Source organism: Littorina saxatilis, linkage group LG4, assembly GCF_037325665.1.
Source record: "Littorina saxatilis isolate snail1 linkage group LG4, US_GU_Lsax_2.0, whole genome shotgun sequence".
NCBI classification, from domain to species: domain Eukaryota; kingdom Metazoa; phylum Mollusca; class Gastropoda; order Littorinimorpha; family Littorinidae; genus Littorina; species Littorina saxatilis.
Window position 1 is genome coordinate 6,406,210 of NC_090248.1, and position 27,081 is coordinate 6,433,290.

Below are 27,081 nucleotides of genomic sequence, written 5' to 3' on the forward strand. Positions count from 1 at the left end.
CTGTCTCTCTGTCTCTCTCTCTCTCTCTCTCCTCTTCTCTCTCTCTCTCTCTCTCTCTCTCTCTCTCTCTCTCTCTCTCTCTCTCTCTCTCTCTCTCTCTCTCTCTCTCTCTCACACTAGGTACTCAAAAGTGATTTTTCAAACTCCAGAGTTAAAGGTTATAACTTCCATGGTCTTGTAGATCTTTTTATTCTGAGCACAGTGATGTAAATTTGCATTCTGTAGGTGAATTAGTTTAGTAGTTATGTACATTTGAAAAGTGCAATTTTAGGCCTTTTAAACTCACTTTTTTCAAGAATAAGAAATCGTCAACTTTGGAGCCTCACTGTGAAACCAAAACAAGAAATATGAAGCTAATTTTGAACAGATTACCTCTCCATATCTAAGACTTTTAGCTCAATTTTTTTCTCCAAAATTTACGGGTAAGAAATAATTGAATTGAAGAACCCAAACTTGGGAAAATCGTTCAATTTTACCGTTCAAACACTTCTAATCTTTAAAAGGATATATTTCAGCTTCTAACTGTCCGACCAACATGAACTTTACATCAAAATGATCAGCATCGACAGATCTGTAAACACATGTACACAGACAAAGAAATAAAACAGGTTTGAAAATTTTCATTTTTTAAGGCTTTTTTAAAATTTTTAAAATTTTCATCTGGAGCTGGAAGATTAGTGCCGCCCAGATGAGCCTTGAGGCTGGCTGTCAGGTCCTCAATGCTACCAGTGAGTCGAAGGCAGCCCTTCTGATTCAATACTGTTTTCTGGTATCGAATTTGGTCCTTCAATGCGTTCAAGAGGGTTGATTTCTTTTCTCTTCTCAGTCGTATCACCAGAGCATCAACATCTTCTGCAATGACACAGGGGCCACCAACAGCCGTCAGCTTTCTTATTAGCTCGGTTTTGGTTGCTGCCTGTCTGGCCTCCTTTGCCGCCTTTTTTGCCTTGTTTTCCAGGAGCCTCTACCTCAGTCGCAGCAACACCGCTTTCTCTTGTTGGCGGTTGTGGTGTCGCAAAGACTTCCCTTTCCTTCGAGCGAAGGCAAGAAGATGGCTAATTGACTGGGTCTCCAGTTTCTTCTTCAACCACAGTGTTGTCCTGTTGTGGCTCAGCATATTTGTTGACGACCTCTGGTGGACAGATGCATTGCGCCGCTTGTTAATGTCATAGCCCAGGTCACCGAAAATGTTTTCACCGAGCAGATTTGTCAGTGGGCAGTGGTTGAGGACATCTGGGAAGGGAACTGGTTGTCCACTATACACACCATCTTCCAGAAAGTCATTCAACTGCCTGCGCAATACACTGCACATGTCTGGCATCAGCTGCCGTAGAGTACACTGGACTGCTTCGATGTGCTGACTGGCAAAGTTGTAGATACTGTCCTTCAGGGCTGCTTTGTCTCCTTGCAGTTCGAATTCCCCATCAATGCCCAGAAAGTGAGGGTCCAGGAGAGTGCTGGAATCTGCCGTCCAACTGAAATAATGCATCAATAAAATACTTACAAAAATTCAGCAATTAATACAATATATATTGCTCGTGCTATCACAGAATTCTTTCCTTACATTTCTTTGTTCTTGAATATAAAGTTCAGCTAGAGTTGCAAATTACTCTGGTATACGCAGATATTTTTGAATTCATTCGTACAAAATTAACCCTTGAAGTGTCAGAGAAAAATGTAAGTTTGTTAATATGAAAAGAAAACAGTAAAAAGCTGAAGAATAGGCTGGATATTCTGCAACTTGCTTGTCCATCCTGTGGATCATGAGCTGGATATACTTGTGGAACTCTGTGTACTTGACTTCACTTTGGAGAAGCTCCCAGTATGGACCGGTGATTCGGACGAAGACCAGGGCAACAGCACACACCACAGCTACAAGTCGGAGGTCATCCAGACCTGCAGCAACACTCTCAATCTTGAGGTTTGAGTGGCTCTCTTCCCTCATCCCTCTCTCCCTACCGCCAACAATCGACTTTTCTCTACCTCTCTCCTTCCCTCTCTCTCCCTCCCCTCTGTCCCTCCATCCCACTCTCTTTCTCTCCCTCCTTCCCCCTCTCTCTCCCTCCTACTCTCTTCCTCCCCCCTTATCTCCCTCCCCCTCTCTTACTCCCTCCCTCCTCTCTCTCTCTCTCCCTCCATCCCACTATCTCTTTCCCTCCCTCCCTCCCTCCCCTCTCTCTCTCCCTACCTCCATCCCTCCCACACTTCCTCTCCCCCCTCTTCTTCCTCCCTCACTATCTCCCTCCCTCCCCTTCTCTCACTCCCTCCCTCCTCTCTCTCTCCCTCCATCCCACTATTTCTTTCCATCCCTCCCTCTTCCTCCCCATTTATCTCTCCCTCCATAGCTCTCCCCCCCTCACCCTCCCTCTCTTTCTCCCTCTCTCCACCCCTCTTTCCATCTCTCTATCTCCCTCCCTCCCTTTATTTCTCTCACTCCCTCCATCCTACTCCCTCCACCCCCCCCCCCCCGCCCCTGCTGTGTCTCCTCTCTCTCATTCTCTCCTCTCTCTCTCACTCTCTCTCACTCCCTGTCTAGTCTCTCCCACCCACCCCTCTCTCTCTCTCTCTCTCTCTCTCTCTCTCTCTCTCTCTCTCTCTCTCTCTCTCTCTCTCTCTCTCTCTTTCCATCTTTCCATCTTGTGCAAATTCGTAGTGTTATTTTCACTGTTTTGTCATTTCTCTTGACAACACTTCTTCTTCCAAATATTCTGGTAAAACCAAGTAAGTCCGCTTGCTTAGATCTGCGCATTTTTTGTTAGATCTGATATTGGGGGGTAAAGTGGTAAAACCAAGTAAGTCCACAATTTGCCCAACAAAACCAAAACCATCCATCAGATTATTATGAAAATCGGGTTTTAAACGTAAATTAATGCTATTTATCTTATTATCTCGGTGGTTTGATCTAGATAATCATCACTTTTGATACATTTTATCAAACAGTAAAAGTCGTTTTTCTCGGAAGTAGCGTCAGTGGACTTACTCGGTTTCAGCACACGGCAGAGTAGGCTACAGACAGACAGATCTAGATCTAGCGTCTCCCACTCTTGCACTGTGTCTATGCTTACTGTGTGTGTGCGTGTGTATGTGTGACGGAGTGATTGAGTTTGTGTTACTGTTTGTCGATTTCTTACGGGAGCCTTGAAGGCTTCGCCTCTTGTTAGTTATAACTGATGTAATGGTATCGTTTCTTTATAAGGAAGCCAAAGGCAATTCTCAACTGTAACCCGAAATACCGGAGAACGTTGCAGCATGCAAAGCACACCTTGAAACGACATCGAGCAGACGACACAAAACCGCTGATTTTGCCACGGGTCACGTGACCTCGCTTTTTCCATGATTTTCCACTTATATTTAGGTGCTACAACCACAAAACCTTCAGAAACCATGAATATAAAAGCCCAGTCAAAGTTGCCCATTCAACAATCCTTCCTTTGAAACGTACATTTAATTAAATCTGTTGAGAACCACAGCTACCATTTTACACACATGAACACCATCAATGGACGACCGATCTCTGCACATGCGATCGGCATTACTCGCATGTATCCGCACAGATTTTATTTATAACTGATAAAAACAATATGAATCAGGATTCTTAAGAACTGTACTCACCAACAAGAGCTTTGAGATTCCATGATTCGCATGGACGAGGCCGAGAATCAGCGATGTCTTCAGTCGCTCGACAGGGCCGTGAACAAGCTTCGGCCATCACGGCTCAGGGTGACTGGGTTGCACAGACGGCTTTGTTTACGTTTTTCTCCCGTAAAGTGCTCGGCGTACAAATAACGTTTAGGCAAGAAAAATACCGCATTAATTAGTCGAATACTTCTTCTTTCTGATAATATCCTTTTGAAATCGATTGTAAATCGCAAAACTTCCAAAAATGTATATCATATATTTCATTTGCTTTGCACGTATTCTCGCCAACGTCCGATCCCGTTTACTGTTACATGTAAATGAAGCTGAGAAACAAAGCTTTTAATTGGTTATCATTTCTAGGTCAACCGATGAAACAACGCGAAGCACTCTGAGATTGTGTGAGCATACTGTCAGGCCTGACATGCCACAGAGCGTGACGTAATGGCATCCGGTGGTCACGAGGCCCTCGGTTTGAGAGTTGTTATCTGTTCTAGCGCAACAAATACAAACAACCATCACCACAGAAACCAAGATAAGACTTCAGACTTTTGTTTCATTCAGTTTTGTATTACATGCGGTACGTAATTACACCAGAAATCATTTGTGAACCATTAGCAAAACGGGATAACACCGGCTTTGGGACAACTCGGGAAAGAGGCTTTTGACTACCTACACACACACAAACAAATGCCACACAGTGTTCCTCTTACCTACGACCTCGAGAGTAACCTCGACGGCGTCGCTATCCAGACCGTTGGTGGCGTTGCACTTGTACTTCCCCGTATCCTTGCTGCTCGTCGCGTTGATCCTTAGTTCTCCCCCCTTCACGTGCACCTGTAACAGTTAATATTGGATTGGATTGGATTGGATTGGATTGGATTGGATTGGATTGGATTGGATTGGATTTTGGATTGGATTGGATTGGATTGGATTGGATTGGATTGGATAAGATTTACAGTCCAGTGAGGTTACCCTCATGGAAATTCGGGCTGCTTTCTCCCCGGGGAAAGCGAGCTGCCATACATACGGCGCTACCCATATTTGTTTTTTTTCCCTGCATGCGTGTATTCATGTTTCCTGAGACTTAATGCCGCGTGAGATGGAATTTGTTTACTTTATTCCAAGTCCCACGGGTATTTGATGGACATTTTTATCTATGCCTATACAATTTTGCCAGGAAAGACCCTTTTGTCAATCGTGGGATCTTTAACGTGCACACCCCAATGTAGTGTACACGAAGGGACCTCGGTTTTTCGTCTCATCCGAAAGACTAGCACTTGAACCCACCACCTAGGTTAGGAAAGGGGGGAGAAAATTGCGGCCTGACCCAGGCCTGAACACGCAACCTCTCGCTTCCGAGCGCAAGTGCGTTACCACTCGGCTACCCAGTCCCAATATCACACAGGTGTGTATGAGTAAAGATGTTAAAACCACTACTGTGACGCCACTGAAGTAGTCTGCGACCACCTGTCGAAAGCAACCACCTGCCCACAATAACTATATTCAGAAAGATCCCAAAACGATTTTATTGTCTACGCTATTCACCTTTCCATTTCGAACACTTGTCTCAAATGACTACGTTTGGTGGGTACATTGGGTGTCATTATAAACAGGTTCGATTGAATTAAAGGCACAGTAAGCCTCCCGTAAACCATCACAGATACGGTCAGGCTTTTACACACAGTACAAACACCCTTTCATTTAAACACTCACCGATTGAGAACATCTTAGGTGCCCTCCGTAAAGAGCGAACAATTTTCAAAGAATTTATTTTTGCGTGGTTTATCTTACCCCTGAGCCATCGTGAACCCGTGTGATCCAGTTTCCCTTTTTCACAATGTAGTCGTCAGTTAGTCATTTGAATGCGACTCGATGTGAGCTTATCTACAATAGCACGTTTTTAGGCACGAAAAAAACGGCTGTGGTTCACAAGAACTCTAGCGATGGCTTTTGACTGTTGAGAGGAACCGCGATATGCACTGTAAACCGTCGTCTGCTACGACCCTTGCGTGACCCTGCTTCTGGGTTTGTACTGATCTTGTCTTGATGAAAAAATTATTCTTTTATGATTAAAGAAAAGTTTGTGTAACAAGCTGTCAATCTATTATTTAGATTTTAAAAGTTAGGTCTAGCGCAAAAACACACCTTGGTCCAAAAACATTCTGATAATCATCGATTAACGGCTATCGCCAGTTTACATCGATAGAATCAGACCCGAAGGGAAGTAACTCAATTTTTGACCTGAGTTCAGGATGGGTCCAAAAAGTGTTCGAGACAATCTGCAAAATTAATTCTTTAAAAACTGCTCGCTCTTTACGTAGGGCACCTAGGATGTTCCCGTTTGGTGAGCGTTCAAATGGAAGGGTGTTTGTACTGTGTGTAAAAGCCTGACAGTATCTGTGATGGTTTACGGGAGGCTTACTGTCCGGGCGTGATTTCCGGTATCAGTTGAATAAAGTTCATAACAGCCGTCCAGCACCAAAACGAGGCGCCATTTGTAGAGGACCAAGTCCACGAAAATAAATTCTTTGAAAATTTCTCACGCTCAATCAATCAATCAATGAGTCTTATATCGCGCATATTCCGTGGGTACAGTTCTAGGCGCTCTGCAGTGACAGAAAGCATCCAGGATGTTCCCGTTCGGTGAGCATTCAAATGGAAGTATGCTTGTACTGTATGCAGACGCTCGGGGAGCCCGGCTTAATTACTGTGCCTTTAATAAACATGAATTTCTGTAGTATTTTATTGTATATTGTACCGTTTTGTATTGTAGTGTATTATCTTCGTTTTCTTTCAACTTTAAAATAACCAACTGATTCATAGAGGTGTGTGTGTGTGTGCGCGCACGTGCATGGGTGTGAATGCGTGCGTGCATGTATGTGCGCATGTGCATGTCTGCGTGCGTGTGTGGATGTGTGTGTAACATGTGTGTGTGTGTGCATTAGTATGCATGCATGTGCACATCTGTATTACCATTTACGCCTGTTAAAATGCTATTGAACAGAACTTGCTCTACAAGAAGCCCCTTCACATTAAGGGGAGAGAAGTCTCACCCTGGGGTCAGACGCGTCGACGGGCGCATTATCCTTGGACCAGATGTACTTGAGCCACATGTTTTCTAGCTTGTCCGTCACTGCGCCGCAGTTGAAGATGACCGGCTTTCCGTAGTTCACCCGATCGTCTATCGGAGGGCTCAAGATCTGGGTCTTCTCTGTAACACACATGCAAACGCAAAGAATAAACACAGAGCTCATGAGTTTTTTCAATTAATTTTATTTACTCTATTATCCCAATGTCTTTCATTTGCCATTGTGGTGACATGGGGGTTGGACATGGATACCATCTCCGGGTCTGCACATAAAGTTGACCTGTGTCTGTCTCTGCCTAGATTGGAACCCTAGACCTTATGATCACAAGTCCAGTGCTTTACCAACTGAGTTACCCAGCCCCGTAACGAGATTTGAGTCCAAGAGTAGCTCTACTTGGGAATGACAACAGAAGGCTGATAACATGTGTCTTCTCTGCAAAGCACGACTGTAACTCTAGTCTCATTCAGTAAAGGCCGGCCCTTATTCAGTCAGACTGCCCCGTTTTTAAGAACCTGCTTTCCCACTCAACTCTGGTCTCATTCAGTAAAGGCCGGCCCTTATTTAGTCAGACTGCCCCGTTTTTAAGAACCTCAGGGGGAGGGAGGATGGGGTGGTGTCCGGTGGATGCATGCCTGTACTTTTCCTGTTTCTATAACCCATAAATGACAGGATCTTTTTCTAGCGTACTTCGCCTTGTGCTTTCCTATACCCATGAAGGGGGGTAAGGCACTTTAGCAGGTCTCCACCTCAAACCCACCAGTCGGGGCCAGGATTCGAACTCAGAACCTTCCAGACAGAAGGCCAACATCTTTCCCGCTCCCGTGGTTAAGCAAAACAATTACCTCTGACAACTAGCTGTCCCTCTGCTTCGGCTTGTCCATAGCGATTCTTGGCAATGCAGGAGTAGTCACCCGAGTCTTGATCGCCCACAGCCTTCACAGGGAAAAGATCATTACTATTAGGTGAAAGAAAGCTGGATGATTTCAAGTGGATGCAAATAGACACATGCACATACAGAAAGAGAGAGAGACACATACACACACACACACACACACACACGCACGCACACAAAAGCGAAGAGCGAGAGAGAGAGAGAGAGAGAGAGAGAGAGAGAGAGAGAGAGAGAGAGAGAGAGAGAGAGAGAGAGAGAGAGAGAGAGAGAGAGAGAGAGAGAGAGAGAGAAACACACAGACAGACAGACAGACAGACAGACAGACAGACACACACACACACACACAGATTAAAACAGAAACAGTGAGAGAACAAGCACACATACAGCATGACTTCCCTTCTTTGTCTCTGTTAATCTAGGGAGAAAATATCCAGCGATATTTCTCCGTAGGCCTAAAGTTCGGCCATGACCTAGGCAAAATAACTTGCGCAGCCGCAGAAACAAGAAAATGGAAATCTTTTAGGAAATGATTGGGAGCCATGCAAATTTGACCTCTTGATTCCGACCATGAACCCGCTGTTGATAATCTGGAAGGTCGTTCCAGAAATGGCAATGCAGATCTATCTCTGGGCGATTCATAGATTCAACCTACAAACTGCGACCTCATCTGTGATCAGATGGCCAAGCAATGCGTGAAATCTTTTATTCATAAAGCCTTATGGCTTGTTTCGACAAGCATTAACCACATGCAGTTTATTCTTCAGAAACATGCACACAAAAAATGAGTTGGGTTCGGTGATTTGTACATAAACGTCTTCCTCACGATAGATTCGCTGATTTGTATTTCACAGCTGCAATGTGAATAGAGAACAAAGACGTTTTAGGTAAGCTTACTCACGTCAGGTCTTCACTGACAAAGCTAGGAACAGACGGAATATTCTGAACAAAAGTAAATGACGTCAAAGTCTCTTTCGCTTTGCGTGTAACTTTGTCATGACGTCATTTTGTGACGACAGTACACGCGAAAATTTGTTCGCTTCCGGTGTCATTTTAGACTGAAAAGCAACTCAAAAGAAGGAGCCAAGCCTGTGTCTTGAAACAGCTGAAACACTCTTTTGGATTGCTGTTTCAATGTTAACCAAAAGGTTAAAGAAAAAAAACAAGGTTCAGTTGCGAACTGAGAGCGGATTGAGCATATTTATTCCTGTTGATGAAAGTACGATTGAAGCTTTATTCTCTCCGTCAACCAACAAGACTAGATTTGTAGCAGACGACAAACAAAGTGTGCGTTTTTTCTGTCTTGTGAAGGCGATTATGTCGTTATAAGTTATCTGTACGTTGTGAAGACATTTCAAAACAAAATTTAGCTTTGATGCGTCACGGGATATAAGCTTATACGTTTTCATCCATGGAATTTTTTTTTTTTCGTCTCGGCAGGGTGAATGAATTCATGTCTTTTCCCGAACTGGACAAAACTGGCCTTGCCAAGACTGAAACAAAATAATTATAGTTCTACAACTTCTAGGCTTGAGTTGATTGCCCATGGTGAATTTCCAATGATTTGTTTCCACATCCCATGACAAATTCTCTTTACTTTGGTCATGCCATATATACGTTACAGTTCCGTCCATCCATGGTATCGCGTGATATTTTGTCTCGACGGGGTGAAAGAATATAATGACGTCACTCTCGGCAGAGCCTCGAGTGACGTCATCATATTCATTGACCCAGTCTCGACAAAATATCAGGCGATACCATGGATGGACGGAGCTGTAACTTATACATACATTGATCTGTAGGTCCCCAGTGGGCAAGATGGTGTAGCGGAATCCCTCCAGCTTTTGGCTGCCTTTGTACCACATGACTTGAGGCCGAGGTTTGCCCTCCACCCCGCACGGAATGATGACGTTCCTCTCCTGGGCAACCTTCTGCTCCGTCGGCTTGGAGACAATGGTCGGCTTCATGGCTGGAAGAACCAAACATGTATCAGATGAAATAACCATTTTAGTTAAATAGCGAACGAGAAGAAGATTTCAGTTTAAACAATTTATTCAGAAAATTACAGATAACCATGCCGCATACAATCAATTTATTTAAAACATGGAGCACGACAATCGAAGCTTATACATGTGGTCTTATAATGTCTGAAAGGGGGGAGGGGGGGGGGGAGGGGGAGGGGGGGAGGGGGAGGGGGGTGTTCCCCAGACAATCATGACTCACCTTGCACCTCCAGGTAGACGTCAGCCCACAGATAGCCGTGGATGTTGGAAGCGTTGCACTGGACCACCTGAGAGTCATCCTGCGTGACGTTGGTCAGCACCAGAGCGTTGTTATGCACTTTACGATTCTTGGCCGGTGGCGCATCTGTAAATTAAGACTCAAGAATTCAGAATACAGAATATTTTCTTGCACAAGTTTGGGAATTCGGTTTTCACTCCATTCACTCTAGCCAAGCACACCTAACATACGCAGCTATAAAAATTAAAACAAATGCAACGACACCAATTGAAATACATGCACAAACATGAACCACATAATCACTATATAACATCAAGCGTCACACACACACACACACACACACACACACACTCACACAACACACACACACACGCTCACACAACACACACACACACACTCACACAACACACACACACACACTCACACAACACACACACACACGCTCACACAACACACAACACACACTCACACACACACACACACACACTCACACAACACACACACACACAAGATGAATTGATAACCTTGCCGGCATCTTGCAAGCAAGTTACATCCACGATTCCGAGATTAGTTGATTATTTGTGTCCCAAGTGTTTGTCTGTCCGTCTACAGGCCCATGTGGTCAACGTACTAGTAAATGTTACATGGTTTTTTTCTCCATTAATTAAACGTTCCATTTACCTACAATTATTCTTTTTTGATTCAAGATTCCAGGTGGTTTTGTTGTGTTAGTGGAAACATTTAAAAACAGAGGGAATTAGTTTTTGTTTTAAAAGATGAAAAAGTAATTGCTTGTTTGTAAGTTCTTTGTGTTTTTGTTCTGTTTGTTAATGTTAGTACAGTATATATTGATTTTGTGTTTGTTTGTCTGCTTGCTTGGTTGTTTGATTGTTTATTTTGCTGGTGTTCCCTGTGCTTCACACAGATCTGTAAGTGTGTTATAGGTGGGTAGGTAGAAATAGCAGTATTTCATTCTTTTTCTGCACAAAGTAAAAGCTTATCCCTAAATATCAATTCTATTCATTCAGCAATGAAATGAACAATCATTCAAACTACCAACCTTCTTCTTGTGGATCACACGTCTGTACTGTTAGACTGCACAGCCAGACAAATGATGCTGTATAAAACTACTAACCTTCTTCTTGTGGATCACACGTCTGTACTGTTAGACCGCACAGCCAGACAAATGATGCTGTACAAAGCTACCAACCTTCTTCTTGTCGATCACACGTCTGTACTGTTAGACCGGACAGCCAGACAAATGATGCTGTACAAAGCTACCAGCCTTCTTCTTGTCGATCACACGTCTGTACTGTTAGACCGGACGGCCAGACAAATGATGCTGTACAAAACTACCAACCAAATTGCATAACCACCGAGCACAATAATCACCGATGTCAGGGTCAGCTTATCCACATTGCTCAAGCAGTCCCCCCCCCCCCAACACATAATGCAGCTGCCTGCTATTCACCTCGCTCTGGCACACCGTTGATGAACCACTGGACGGTCGCTGAGGGTGCAGCATCGACATCGCAGACGAAGGTCACGTTATCCTCCACACCCACGATCAGATCTTTTGGCCGCTTGGTCCAGCGAGGGCGAGCTGTAATCACACAATCAGAATGTAAGTCCAGTGTTCTACCAACTGAGCCACCCGGCCCCCATGTTGTAATTGCCATTTCGCTGTCCCTCAGGTAGACAGGCTAGCAGGAGAGAAGACTGTGCATCAATGAATCACCTGACTTCCTTCACTGACTATGGACAAATTACTTATTAATATGCCCCATAGTCAAAGTGATGTTACTCAGAAAAAAATAGCGTTCGGATATAACATAACGGAGACACAATTGAACAAAAAGAGCAGGTTCTACACACACATAAACATTTCTTTGACCTTAATTTTGTCTTTGAACCCATGCCACCAGGGCTGAGGTGTAAAACTTGACTAAATGTAAAAAGCAATTGGTCTTAAAAAGGAGGAAGTCCTGAAGGGGTGTTCCACTGTAGCACACTTACACTCCACCGAGAGTTTGAAGGTCTCCTTGATGACGCCTTGCACCATGGGGTTTTCGCCGGAACACTCGTACACGCCCTCGTCTTCAGGCTGGACGTCGCTGATGACAAACTCGTGTTCGTCGCTGCTCTGCTTCATTCTGCCCTCGTCCATCTTGCCATCGATACGTCGCCATCGCACCCTGGGCGTAGGGCTGGGTGAACAAACCGCAAACACTCACATTACTTTTTGCATTTTTTTCATGCTTGTTTAATTTGTGCTAGTTTGTTTTATAATCAAATTGTAAAGCACCTGGAGCCAATTGATGGGACTCGCGCTATAGAAATGTTATTTAGGCCTAAAAAAATAGGTGTGGTTACGGTAACCCGACCTACCCTATTTTTTGGGGCCGACCCTATAACTTTTTATTACATTTGTCAAAAAAATACCCCAAAAAACAAGTAAACGAGTGCAGAAAACGCAATGAAAGCGAAAGCGCCCGAGTCGCACACTTATTTCCCTGTCAAGTAGGTTTAATTTGTACACATTAGAAAAAAAAGTAAAACAAAAAAAAGTTATTGCCTACCTAAGTACCTTTCTACCCTATTTTTTTTGGCTATGTTACCGTAACCACACTTTTTTTTTGGCCTTATTAATATTATTATCATTATAAATTGTATAACTTTATTGTCCCATTGCTGGGTAATTTGTGTCGCTTCCTCCCAGTGGAAAGCTAGCAGCAACAGAGTAGCTCTACCCAGGTGTGTGCAGGTTTAGCTGTAATCAGCCACCTGCACTAAAGGCAGAATGATGAGGTCTTTTACTTGCCACTCTGGTGACATGGGGGTGGAATATGGATACTCTCTCTGAGTCCGCACATAAAGTTGACCAGTGTCCTTCCTGGCCCGGATTCGAACCCGTGACCCTAAGATCACAAGTCTAGTGCTCTACCAACTGAGCTACCTGGGACCCTAAGATCACAAGTCTAGTGCTCTACCAACTGAGCTACCTGGGACCCTAAGATCACAAGTCTAGTGCTCTACCAACTGAGCTACCTGGGACCCTAGGATCACAAGTCTAGTGCTCTACCAACTGAGCTACCTGGGACCCTAAGATCACAAGTCTAGTGCTCTACCCACTGAGCTACCTGGAACCCTAAGATCACAAGTCTAGTGCTCTACCAACTGAGCTACCTGGGACCCTAGGATCACAAGTCAAGTGCTCTACCAACTGAGCTACCTGGGACCCTAGGATCACAAGTCAAGTGCTCTACCAACTGAGCTACCTGGGACCCTAGGATCACAAGTCTAGTGCTCTACCAACTGAGCTACCTGGGAAGAACGAAGTGAAAGCAAATTATGAGGACAACTGTACATTATATGGGCTGAAACTCCCAAGATCTTTTACATGTATGACCATTTTTACCCCGCCATTCAGGCAGCCATACGCCACATTCAGGGGCAGCAGGCAAAGTATTTTCGTGTTTCTATAACCCACTGAACTCTGACATGGATCACAGGATCTTTTCCGTGTGCACTTGATCTTGTGCTTGTGTGTACACACGAAGGGGGATAAGGCACTAGCAGGTCTACACACATGTTGACCAGGGAGATAGGAAAAATCTCCACACTTAACCCACAAGGTGCGGCCAGGATTCGAACCCGCGACCTTCCGCAGATACCTTGCACGCACACCGTTGAGGACAGCGTCTTGTTGCTCACATGGTAGGGTATTTTATTAAACGAACATGACCCCACTGTGACCTAAAATTAGACGAGGGTCAGCCAAATTGGGGTCACTTCGTGAGATCATCAAACCCTAAAACTGTGCAAGTTTCAGAGGTCCAGCTTCAAAAACATCCGAGATAGCCTTGACGTTAAGTTTTTTTGCCCACGGATGGACTGCCAGCCAGACATACGGATGGACACATATGAATCCTAATAATGTACTCACAAATTACTCAGGCGAGTCAAAAACCGGTGTGACAATCTAAAATCTTACTTTAGGTGACTATGACTATGAGCGTAAGGAGGTCACGAACGCAGAAAAAGATAATAATGAGAAGAAATGACATTGAGTGACTTACTATCCAGAGAAGATGCACTTGAACCTGGCCTTCCTGCCCTCCAAGGTCATGACCTCCTTGTCTGAGTGCCACTGCAGCACTGTGGGTTCCTGGGACACTCGGCCTGGCAACGCATGACACACATGTTCCCCATTACAATCATCTGTGACTATCTATGGAACCTTACAACCTCATCACAAACATCATCACCCATTCCACAGCTTCACCACTCCAACCATTCATGTCCCTCCATCCCATAGGGGGCCCTCCCTACTGTTGTACAGAGATAATCAGTTTTCCTGAAACAATCCTATAACAGAAGTCGCTCTCCGTAGCCAGTTCAACCTGGGCAATAGCCCCATGTAGCCCCATGTGAGGTTCACTGTCCCACTGAGTGAATCTCAAATGGTCACTCATAACAAAGAAAGAAAAAAAGAAAGAAAGAAAGAAAGAATTAAGTAACAAACAAAAAAAGAAAGACGGAAAGAAGCACAACTTACTGCCGAAGATTTCAATAATCTTGTCCTCGCCCTGGTTCATGGAGCGCACCTCGTTGTTGCTGGCCATACACACGTAGTGCTTGCCCTCCTGCGCATCCTGCTCTTCCACCGCCACAAAGTACAGGTTGCCCTGGTAATCCATCGTGACGCGCCGCCCCAACGGAACACTGTTGAACATCCCGCCCTCTTCAGGCCCCGGCTGGTAATCCATCACATCCGCGGAATCGTCGTCGCCGGACACAAGAATCCAGCTGATCTGAGCCTCAGGGACGCTGTCTGGAGGATTGCAGGACAGTTTGAGCGGTTTGCCCATCATGGCTTTCATCTTGAGTGGCTCGTCCAGCTTGGGAAAGGGGTCGATGTGAGCGTGGAGCAGCCGGGTGGTGGTGGACAGCGACGTGCCGCACGCGTTCTGCACCTTGCACTGGTACGTTCCCCCGTCGGATTCCTTGGCCGGGCTGAGGATCAGGGTGCCCACCCCCGACTCGACGGTCATGTGGACCTCGTTCTCTGGCGTGGTGGGGTCCAGCTCTTCGTCGTCCTTCTGCCACGTGTACCTGGGGATGGCGGTTAGAGAGATGGAGTCAATGTGTGTCGTTAACAATTCTCAGGGATGGCAGTTAGAGAGATGACACTAGTGTGTGTCGTTAACAATTCTCAGGGATGGCAGTTAGAGAGATGACACTAGTGTGTGTCGTTAAGAATTCTCAGGGATGGCAGTTAGAGAGATGACACTAGTGTGTGTCGTTAACAATTCTCAGGGATGGCGGTTAGAGAGATGGAGTCAATGTGTGTCGTTAACAATTCTCAGGGATGGCAGTTAGAGAGATGACACTAGTGTGTGTCGTTAACAATTCTCAGGGATGGCAGTTAGAGAGATGACACTAGTGTGTGTCGTTAACAATTCTCAGGGATGGCAGTTAGAGAGATGACACTAGTGTGTGTCGTTAACAATTCTCAGGGATGGCAGTTAGAGAGATGACACTAGTGTGTGTCGTTAAGAATTCTCAGGGATGGCGGTTAGAGAGATGACACTAGTGTGTGTCGTTAAGAATTCTCAGGGATGGCAGTTAGAGAGATGACACTAGTGTGTGTCGTTAAGAATTCTCAGGGATGGCGGTTAGAGAGATGACACTTGTGTGTGTCGTTAACAATTCTCAGGGATGGCAGTTAGAGAGATGACACTAGTGTGTGTCTTTGAGAATTCTCAGGGATGGCAGTTAGAGAGATGACACTACTGTAGTGTGTGTCTTTAAGAATTCTCAGGGATGGCAGTTAGAGAGATTCTGAAAATTCTGGTCAATTGCAACACTTTTGGTTGTACTATCGACTTTCAAAGCTATATGATTTTAAACACTGCAGATGCATTAACTGTGGTATGTACCGTGCTAGCAAAATTTCTGGCCAGCTAGTGACTTTCTTGAAGTTACTCACCAGGCTTGCGAGTTAACATTTTGAGATTTTGCCATCCCCGATTCTGATAACCGTAATCCCAAAACAGATGAGTAAGACGGCTAGCGTTCCAAAATCCAGAATAATTTTTTTTTTCAAACCAACGTTCCAATAACTAACCTTTGCTTGTTTGTTTGTTGTTCTGATACCTGTAGTTAAAGCACAGTGAGTCAGTCTCTAACCCACCAACTTGCAGTGTTTCTTACTGTGACAGGGGAGGCTACCGCTCCTTTCACAGCAGACTGCACCCGAGTTGTTGGCCTTTAAAGTCAACACCCGTGGTTTGTGGAAATCTGTTTGTGATAGGGTGTGGTAGTTTCCGATTGTCTGTATGTTCATGGAAACCTTCGGGTTTGCATAACAGTTTTTATAGGGCTAAGAAATTAGCCTTAACATTTTTAAACCTGTTTGATTGCACTTCGCTTCCCGAGGTGATCGTAGTGTTTCGGCACCCGGTTACATCTGGCGCTTGCGAGCAGGGATGGGACTCGGCATGATATGTTCAGGTAATGGCATAATATGACCACTGAACATGTTCGTGCTGTTCCCATTCTGCGAACTTGGGATGGACAGTGGTCTCCCGGTTCGGAACTTCGGGACGAAGTTCATTTCAAACGGGGGCGATTGTGACAGGGGAGGCTCCGCTCCTTTTACAGCAGACTCTGCACCCGAGTTGTTGGCCTTTAAAGTCAACACCCGTGGTTTGTGGAAATCTGTTTGTGATAGGGTGTGGTAGTTTCCGATTGTCTGTATGTTCATGGAAACCTTCGGGTTTGCATAACAGTTTTTATAGGGCTAAGAAATTAGCCCTAACATTTTTAAACCTGTTTGATTGCACTTCGCTTCCCGAGGTGATCGTAGTGTTTCGGCACACGGTTACATTACAATCACAGACACAAAGTCACAGTTATCGCGAGAAAGCTAGACTTGATCTGTTTTTTTGCAGAATGGGTTAATTCACAATGAGTTCTTTTCAAAATTAAAAGATGTTGTGTTACAATAAATGGCAAACTCAGATGAATCTTTACTTACGTTAATGTTTCATCTCCTTTTGCTATACATTCCAGGGTAGCCGTCCCGTCTTGTTGGAAGTACACAACCCTTCTGGCTTGCTTAATAACAGCTGGTGGCTTACAATCTGTCAACAGAACATCAGTGTCATTTGTGTAGCAGCAATGGTAGGAATTTATGTGAACATAATTAAAAATAATGTTATTTGAAATTAAGCTGCTGTAAGCACAGCATTAATATTTTATTCATCATGGTAGAGGAGAGAGAGAGACTCAGAGAGAGAGAGAGAGAGAGAGAGAGAGAGAGAGAGAGAGAGAGAGAGAGAGAGAGAGAGAGAGAGAGAGAGGGTATGAAGGTAAGAGAGAGAGAATAGAGGAAGCTGTAAGCAGAACATTAAGATGTTTATTCATCATGGTAGAGGAGAGAGAGAGAGAGAGAGAGAGAGAGAGAGAGAGAGAGAGAGAGAGAGAGAGAGAGAGAGAGAGAGAGAGAGAGAGAGAGAGAGAGAGAGAGAGAGAGAGAGAGAGAGAGAGAGGGTATGAAGGTAAGAGCGAGAATAGAGGAAGTAAGAGAGAGTGTGAGAGAGGGAGGGAGAGAAAGAGAGAGAGAAAGAGAGAGAGAGAGAGAGAGAGACAGAGAGAGACAGAGAGAGAGACAGAGAGAGACAGAGAGAGACAGAGAGAGAGAGAGAGAGAGAAAGGTGAGGGGGGGGGGGGGGGGGGGGGACAAGAAAACACAATGCAATCTTTTTTCCTCTGTAATTGTTTTTTGTTTGTTATGTGTGACTGTCTCAATACTATATTTCTTCTGTGTGTGTTTGTGTGTGTGTCAGTGTACAGGTATTTGTGTGCATAACTCAATATGTTTGCACATGTATGTGTTCATATATAATATGCATAAAGTGTTTGCGGTATGCTCGCAAACACATGTACCTACCTGTACCCCACACCAGTGTGAAGCTTTGCAAACCCCTGTATGTTGCGTATCTGAACAATTCACAGAGAACACGAGGACTTACTTTTAATTTCCTCACGAGCAGCCACGAGTAGACTGCACACAATCGTCAAGATGGCACACGATATCCGCACCTCCATGGTTGAGTAATTTGAGTTGATTGCACTTCAAAAAGTCATTGAGCTGGAACTGGGGACATGCACTGGTATTCCCTGTCCTCTGTTCACCTGTAACACATTAGAAAAGATCATGAAGGTTTGCTTGCTTTATTCCGTTAGTTTGTCAAATGTGCAGCAAAATTAATGCAGCACCGTACCCCCTAACTAAAGCATAAATTTCTGTGCCATTTAAATTTAAATTTTGAATGAAATGGCACAGGATGTAATGCTTTCATTGGGGTACAACATTTGCTGCAATACTTTTTTGGGCACAGTTTAGCACACATGTGTACATGTATACATGTAAAAGTTTGTGGGTTGACCAGAAAACAAGGAAATCAATGGGGGGGGGATTGGTGATATGTGTCTTATGATGATGAGGGGGATTGGTGATATGTCTTATGATGATGAGGGGGGTTGGTGATGTGTCTTATGATGATGAGGGGGATTGGTGATATGTGTCTTATGATGATGAGGGGGGTTGGTGATGTGTCTTATGATGATGAGGGGGGTTGGTGATATGTGTCTTATGATGATGAGGGGGGTTGGTGATATGTGTCTTATGATGATGAGGGGGGTTGGTGATATGTGTCTTATGATGATGAGGGGGGTTGGTGATATGTGTCTTATGATGATGAGGGGGGTTGGTGATATGTGTCTTATGATGATGAGGGGGATTGGTGATATGTGTCTTATGATGATGAGGGGGGTTGGTGATATGTGTCTTATGATGATGAGGGGGGTTGGTGATATGTGTCTTATGATGATGAGGGGGGTTGGTGATATGTGTCTTATGATGATGAGGGGGGTTGGTGATATGTGTCTTATGATGATGAGGGGGTTGGAGATGTGTCTTATGATGATGAGGGGGGGGGGGGGAGGGGCATGTTAAATAAATTATAAAAGATACATGCAACTCTAGACGCACACAGAAGTAACCACGAAACACATTCACTCACATTCACACAGCCTTCTGCACAAAGCACAATGCCAAAACTGACTGTCTGAATAATTATGCTGATCATTGACACAAGACACCCTCTCATTGTTTTCAAGACAATTCCAGCAAGCTATGCTGCTATCAGTATCGGTGGAGGAGACTGTCTGGCTTCTTGGTTGCCATAGAAACCAACTGTCTTTTCCTCACTCTCGCGTACACTACAACCACACCTGAGCGCAAGATGCTTCCCATTATGTCGGGTTGCAGTCAGCAGATACCCCTCAGGAATAGAAAACAACAGAGGTTGGGTGGGGTGGGCGGGGGGAGGGAGAGAGAGAGGGAGAGAGAGAGGGAGAGGGAGAGAGGGAGAGAGGGAGAGAAGAGAGTTAGGTACAGATGCGGGGGTGTGGTTTTTGTTTTGTTATGTTGTTTATTGCACAGGGTTGCATTCAGTAGATTCCGCAGATATAGAAAACAACAGAGCTGTGATGATGACGTGTGTGTGTGTGTGTGTGTGCGTGCGTGCGTGTGTGTGAGTGCGTGCGAGCATGTATGTATGTATGCATGCATGCGTGCGTGTAGGCCGTGTGTGTGTGTGTGCGCGGAGGTGGTAGGTTTGCTGTTGTTGACTTTTTTCGGGGGGGGGGGGGGGGGGTAGAGTGTTGTTGTTGCACAGTTACATTCAACAGATACACCCAGGAATAAAACACAGCGGAGGCCTGGGGGGAGGGTGGGGCGATGGACGGTGTTGTTCTGTTTTCCTGCTCAGACATAGTTGCAGTGGAAAACAACGGGGAGGGGTGCGGTCGGTTGATACCACTCCGGGGTTGATATCCCGGAACACAAAACAAGGGTGTTGGGAGTGGGGTGGGGTGCAGGTGGCGTGCTTTGGGGCCAACCCTTGGGTAAGCCTGTCAGTGCGATTCAAACTCTCACAGAAAAGGGTGGAGCTTCTTCAAGTTCTTCGGCATTCAACAACAAGAGCACTGCTTACTTTCTAAATACAGAATCGGGTGATCCTGAGTGATGGTATTACGTGGCTGAACATAGCCTTCAAAATAGGGAACACATTGACAGCACTGCATTGTGCACAAAGACACAGACAGAGATGGCTAGACAGAGAGAGAGAGAGAGACGGACATACAAACAGACAGAGATGGCTAGACAGCGAGAGACGGACATACAAAGACACAGACAGAGATGGCTAGACAGAGAGATAGACGGACATACAAAGACACAGACAGAGATGGCTAGACAGAGAGAGAGACGGACATACAAACAGACAGAGATGGCTAGACAGAGAGAGAGACGGACATACAAAGACACAGACAGAGATGGCTAGACAGAGAGAGAGACGGACATACAAACAGACAGAGATGGCGAGACAGAGAGAGAGAGACGGACATACAAACAGACAGAGATGGCGAGACAGAGAGACAGACATACAAACAGACAGAGATGGCGAGACAGAGAGAGAGACGGAAACAGACAGAGATGGTGAGACAGAGAGAGAGAGAGACGGACATACAAACAGACAGACTGTGTACACTTCATTTTGCAAGATGAGTGTGTGTGTATATATAATTATGTGTGTGTGTTTTATGTGCGTGTGTGTGTGTGTGTATGTGTGTGTATGTGCGTGCGTATGTGTGTGTGTGTGCGTATGTGTGTGTGTGACAGAGAGAGAGAGAGAGAGAGAGAGAGAGAGAGAGAGAGAGAGAGAGAGAGAGAGAGAGAGAGAGAGAGAGAGAGAGGGAGGGGATGACTGAATACTTCAAAGCCCAATTGCCAAGGGTTAACACTTTTGACTTCTAATTACTTTTCATCAGAATTAGTATAAAAGGTCAAGACTGACCCCTCAGCACCCACTTCCCGTATCGGTGAGGAGACCACTACGGTCACTACAGACCCACAGCGCACACTGACACTCGAACCACACAAACCAAACAACAACAACCAAAATAACAAGACAGAAAACACCCAAAAGAAACGTGAAAGCAGTATTGTCCGAATGGTGCTATTGACAAACAGAAACGGCGGTTTCGACTTGGACACTATCACACAGCATCATTCGTTTAGATTTGAAGAACTGTAACACGAATTTGGAAACCATGCTTTTAAAATTAGAGAATAGAACGGTGCATAAGTCTCACTTATCCGACACAGAGCTCTCGAAAGACGGAATCTCTTCAATATTTTATATTATTTAAAAGAAAAAGCATACATGCACAATTCAAAGTCTCAATACTTCTACAAATCCAGGAGCATTACAACATTACAGCAAGACCATTTCACTTATTCCAATAATATTTTACCAGTGTTTGGAAGTTCGTTCTTTGAAATCAGCGTCTCCCCGGGGTCAATCTCTTCCATACGAAGCGCTACAGGACTGTCATCACACTTAAAGCAAGACCCCAGAGCTGTCGGGGAACCCTATTTCCTCCCTTGTCACATAAAATTGGTCAAGATGGCGCCGTATTGCAGACATTCGGCGAAAATGCTGGAACCAAGACACCAGGGAACAGCGAGTTAAACTGATTAGTGGAGAGTGATGCCGAATGGTTTGCATCAAGAGGCCAGGAGTTGGTGTTGGATTTTATGACTAGGTGTCCGTGGCTTGCCGAGTCCTCTCAAGATGTGAATTGTAAAGGAAGCAAGAAAACGCTTCGCATAAATGGTAGTAGAAGGGAGTACTAGAACTCTCCGATGGTAGTACTAAAATCTCGTAGATGGGACATTGGGAGTACTGGGAAGTCTCAGGCGGGAGTGCCGGAAACTCGCAGATGGCGCTGTTCAGATGTGCGTGCTTCTTATAGCTGTGAGATCACTCCGAGAAACGAGAGAGAGAGAGAGAGAGAGAGAGACAGAGAGAGAGAGAGAGACAGAGACAGAGAGAGAGTAAGAGAAAGACAGAGACAGAGAGACAGAGAGGGGGGGGAGTGAGAGAGGGAGAGTAAGAGAGAAAGAAAGAGAGAGAGAGAGAGAGAGAGAGAGAGAGAGAGAGAGAGAGAGAGAGAGAGAGAGAGAGAGAGAGAGAGAGAGAGAGAGAGAGAGAGAGAGAGAGAGACGAACACGCAGAAGAACTCGCATTCTCTTGTATCGGTTGACAGACATCGCTAATTCAAATGAACACTTGGTTTATCTTGTTTTCACTACCTATTTTATTCATGTTTTTATATTTAGTCAAGTTTTGACTAAATATTTTAACATCGAGGGGGAATCGAAACGAGGGTCGTGGTGTATGTGCGTGTGTGCGTGTGTGTGTGTGTCTGTGTGTGTGTGTAGAGCGATTCAGACTAAACTACTGGACCGATCTTTATGAAATTTGACATGAGAGTTCCTGGGTATGAAATCCCCGAACGTTTTTTTCATTTGTTTTTATAAATGTCTTTGATGACGTCATATCCGGCTTTTCGTGAAAGTTGAGGCGGCACTGTCACGCCCTCATTTTTCAACCAAATTGGTTGAAATTTTGGTCAAGTAATCTTCGACGAAGCCCGGACTTCGGTATTGCATTTCAGCTTGGTGGCTTAAAAATTAATTAATGACTTTGGTCATTAAAAATCTGAAAATTGTAAAAAAAAATTAAAAATTTATAAAACGATCCAAATTTACGTTTATCTTATTCTCCATCATTTGCTGATTCCAAAAACATATAAATATGTTATATTCCAATTAAAAACAAGCTCTGAAAATTAAATATATAACAATTATTATCAAAATTAAATTGTCCAAATCAATTTAAAAACACTTTCATCTTATTCCTTGTCGGTTCCTGATTCCAAAAACATATAGATATGATATGTTTGGATTAAAAACACGCTCAGAAAGTTAAAACAAAGAGAGGTACAGAAACGCGTGCTATCCTTCTTAGCGCAACTACTACCCCGCTCTTCTTGTCAATTTCACTGCCTTTGCCATGAGCGGTGGACTGACGATGCTACGAGTATACGGTCTTGCTGAAAAATGGCATTGCGTTCAGTTTCATTCTGTGAGTTCGACAGCTACTTGACTAAATATTGTATTTTCGCCTTACGCGACTTGTCTTAATTGCGTATTGCCTGGAGTAGGAACCGACTAGCAGTAGATATGTGTGAATGGGTGTCTGTCTGTGCGTGCGTGTGCGTGTGTTCGTGTGTGTGTATGTTCATGTGTATGTGTGTGTGCGTGTGTGTTCGTGTGCGTGCGTGCGTGTGTGTGTGTGTGTGTGAGCGCGTGCGAGCGTGCATGCGTCCGCGTGTATGTGTGTGTCACTGACACTGTGTGTGATCAGCCTGTACATGAGTATGACCACTCTTCATTATTGATGAGATGACGACAGAAGCGAAAGTCAGTACCACCAGGCTACAAGTATGACTAAGGCTAATACCAACAGACAATCTCATCAGTACTATTCAGTCATCAATTATCGACTGTATTAGCTGCAACATTCACCGCCTGACTTGGTCTGAGAGTGTATGCTGTCTGACAGGGTTGGACTGCGTCCATGGATGACTAATAGAAATAGCAGCAAGACTGGGGAATGGTACTCGCCCAAAACAGATTTGTGCGCAAACCTGCGCCAGGAAAGAATAGGAATAAAGAAAGAGGGCAAAGGGAGGAAGGATCCACTTCCTTTTGGTGAAAAACAACACAGGACACGATGCTGCTTTTATTGCTAATTGATCAAAGACAATCAACATCGCTAACTGTTATGATCTTTCTACGCCAACAGAAGCGGTACATAAAGACACTACATGTAATACTGCTCCCAGTCAACTGTAACCGAAAAATCAAAACTTGACTAAATATAGAAAAGACATCAGGCGACAGGAGCAAGACTAAAAAGCCAATCATTTCTCAGGACTGAATAGAAAACAAACAACAATCAACAAGCAATACTTTCTTGGCACCATCAATCCATGTCCAAAGATGTTCGACAACAAGCAATACTTTCTTGGCACCATCAATCCATGTCCAAAGATGTTCGACAACAAACAAAACAAACAAACAAATAACAAAAGTTACTTTTATAATGAAAAACAAGTCGCGTAAGGGGAAAATACAACATTTAGTCATGTAGCTGTCGAACTCACAGAATGAAACTGAACGCAATGCCATTTTTCAGCAAGACCGTATACTCGTAGCATCGTCAGTCCACCGCTCATGGCAAAGGCAGTGAAATTGACAAGAAGAGCGGGGTAGTAGTTGCGCTGGGAAGGATAGCACGCTTTTCTGTACCTCTCTTCGTTTTAACTTTCTGAGCGTGTTTTTAATCCAAACATATTATATCTATATGTTTTTGGAATCAGGAACCAACAAGGAATAAGATGAAAGTGTTTTTAATTTGATTTCGAAAAAAAACAATTTGATAATAATTTTTATATATTTAATTTTCAGAGCTTGTTTTTAATCCAAATATAACATATTTATATGTTTTTGGAATCAGCAAATGATGGAGAATAAGATAAACGTAAATTTGGATCGTTTTATAAATGTTTATTTTTTTTTACAATTTTCAGATTTTTAATGACCGAAGTCATTAACTAATTTTTAAGCCACCAAGCTGAAATGCAATACCGAAGTCCGGGCTTTGTCGAAGACTACTTGACCAAAATTTCAACCAATTTGGTTGAAAAATGAGGGCGTGACAGTGCCGCCTCAACTTTCACGAAAAGCCGGATATGACGTCATCAAAGACGTTTATCAAAAAAATGAAAAAAACGTTCGGGGATTTCATACCCAGGAACTCTCATGTCAAATTTCATAAAGATCGGTCCAGTAGTTTAGTCTGAATCGCTCTACACACACACACACACACACACACACACACACACACACACACACGCACATACACCACGACCCTCGTTTCGATTCCCCCTCGATGTTAAAATATTTAGTCAAAACTTGATTAAATATAAAAATGAAGTTTGAAAATGTATTTTTATAGCGTAAGTATAAAATCCTTAGCGATCCCTCAAATCCTAGGAAAAAGCTATTCCTGGAATATTCAGTCAAAGCAACAAAACTATTATCTGTCGGACAAGATTTTGTTCACACCCCAAAGCCAGCAATTAAAGTAATAACTAATTTCCCCAAACACTAAAACAAAACAAAAGAGAACCACTTTCTCATCATGGCTCCTTTTAACAGCACAGCAAGTGCATGGACGGACACCAAGCGATTAAAGACCATCGCCCCATTTCCCCAGACCATTAAAAACACAACAGCAAAGGCAGCTGTTCACAGAAATGTCATCCGCCCCAAAGCGAAGCTTCCCCTTGTTTTGTTTTCTTTGTACCCCTTTAATCAAATTGCCCAAAGAGACGATTACGGGGTAGAAAAGACCCCCGAATTGACTGTAAAAAGATCGCTCCCTCCTCCCTTTCTTTCGCCGATGATAGAACAACTGAAGCGTGTCGGTGGCCTGGGAGACTGCGGGAGTGAGGGTGCCATGATTTCGAGCGGAATGAAAGGGTGTGTCCGCCTGTGTGTTGCGTAAGCCTTTGTCTGTTGCGATGACTGCACAAGGCTGATCTTGGGTCTCGAGAAAGTGGGAAAGCTGCGAGGGCCACATCACAGAGTTTACTGCTCTAAACTGATGAGTCATAAAAGACAGCTTCAAACAGCTCGACAAAGCGCGGCCACGCTTTTTGGAGCTAACAGTTGTTCGATCTGCGTGCACATTTCTTCCCTCGTGAGTTAAAGCCAGCGCTTATAACACAAGACAAGTGTGAGTGACAGTTTAACGAAAATATTCTCCTGGTACCTTCAGAAAGACCAGGAACGATTATGCAAAACCACGCCAGCTTGTGGGGAAATGGCCGCGTAACACCCAGTCAAGCAACAGCAAACAAAGATATCATGTTGACAACCTGTTCTAAATTAGCAAAGCGGCAGTCATAATTAACAACAGCGGCAAACAAAAGGCCAAGCATCATTACATTATTAATCACTTCACGAGCAAATGCTAATCGCAGTGCCAAGCTGGGTTCTCACGAGTACACACACAAGACAATGAATCATTGAATGACAAAATCCGGATAAAGCTGGTAACCAATCGCTCAGTATTACCCCACACCTGCTTCAATGGCTACCGAACCCTATTTCTCTTCTCGCTTGGCATTTCTGTACCATTGTTTAGATAGAGATATATACTGTACAGTATTAATCATTTCACGAGCAAATGCTAATCCAAGCGCAAAAGTGAGCTCTCACGGCGACAGACACGTACATCTACTTGGGAACAAATCGCTCAATATAAATGTCACTTCAGCTTTTACGATACGGTGGGGTTGATTTTCTATTTTGTTTATTTTATTTTATTTCCTTCCTCAAAGCTTGTGCTTTAATACGGGTACCAGACCTTATGTCCCTCTTCGCTCTACATTTCCCCACGATTCTCCGCGGCTTTAAATGTCAAAATAGGCCCGAGACCATGTGCACGTGTCTCTCATCGCTCGTTATTTCTTTTCAGTTGTTTGTAAACCTTGTCATACACGCTTCTTTGTCTATCTCTCCTTTTCATTTTCTCCAAAGCCTTTTCAATATGGCCAATGGGCATCAGACAGTGTGTCTCTCATCAATCGATATTTCACTTCTACTGTTTGAATAAAAGTAACAGTCTCTGTCTCTCTCTCCTTTCAGTCAGTCTGTCTGTCTGTCTGTTCTCTCTGTCTGTCTGTCTGCCCCTCTCAGCTCTCTCTCTCTCTCTCTGAGTGTCTCTCTCTTTTTCTCTGTCTCTGTCTCTGTCTCTCTCTCTCTCTCTGTCGTTCTGTCTGTCTATATGTCTATCTGTCTGTCAGTCTGTCTGTCTGTCTCTCTCTCTCTCTCCCCTCTCCTATCCAATACCGTCTTAAATCTTTCATTATTTCTGTTTTGGGTTTAGCATCTTTTTTATAACTGGTACCCAACACTGCTGGACATGCTGTCTCTTCGCTCGACATTTCTCTTCAGCTGTTCGCCAAACAGGTACCCGACCTAATGTCGCTCTCTCCATCCCTCCTGGTCCATATCTTTTTGTGCATGAAAATGCCACCAGTGATGACTCAACAGGAGCCAGTGACACACGTTACATCTGAGCGAGACGGGCAGAGCGAGAGGGAAAGAGAAAATGGACAGAGAAAAGTCGATACCAACGTTCCTTTGTGTCTATGCTAGCAGGAATCACC

General features: G+C 44.2%; 1 protein-coding gene across 4 annotated transcripts in view; it reads right to left on the minus strand.

Annotated features, from left to right (window-relative positions):
- Positions 1 to 27,081, minus strand: part of LOC138963830 (neuroglian-like) — a 75,581-nt gene that overhangs the window by 41,979 nt on the left and 6,521 nt on the right. For all 4 annotated transcript variants that reach the window (XM_070335683.1, XM_070335680.1, XM_070335681.1 and 1 more), the window contains exons 2-12: positions 17,898 to 18,060; positions 16,901 to 17,006; positions 14,417 to 14,973; positions 13,938 to 14,040; positions 11,875 to 12,065; positions 11,330 to 11,461; positions 9,841 to 9,984; positions 9,408 to 9,586; positions 7,571 to 7,661; positions 6,693 to 6,850; positions 4,350 to 4,473 (exon numbers count right to left, since the gene is read on the minus strand). In XM_070335683.1, the coding sequence (XP_070191784.1) occupies positions 4,350 to 4,473; positions 6,693 to 6,850; positions 7,571 to 7,661; positions 9,408 to 9,586; positions 9,841 to 9,984; positions 11,330 to 11,461; positions 11,875 to 12,065; positions 13,938 to 14,040; positions 14,417 to 14,973; positions 16,901 to 17,006; positions 17,898 to 17,973 (1,861 nt within the window). In that variant the 5' untranslated portion in view covers positions 17,974 to 18,060. The remainder of the gene's footprint in view (positions 1 to 4,349; positions 4,474 to 6,692; positions 6,851 to 7,570; positions 7,662 to 9,407; positions 9,587 to 9,840; positions 9,985 to 11,329; positions 11,462 to 11,874; positions 12,066 to 13,937; positions 14,041 to 14,416; positions 14,974 to 16,900; positions 17,007 to 17,897; positions 18,061 to 27,081) is intronic.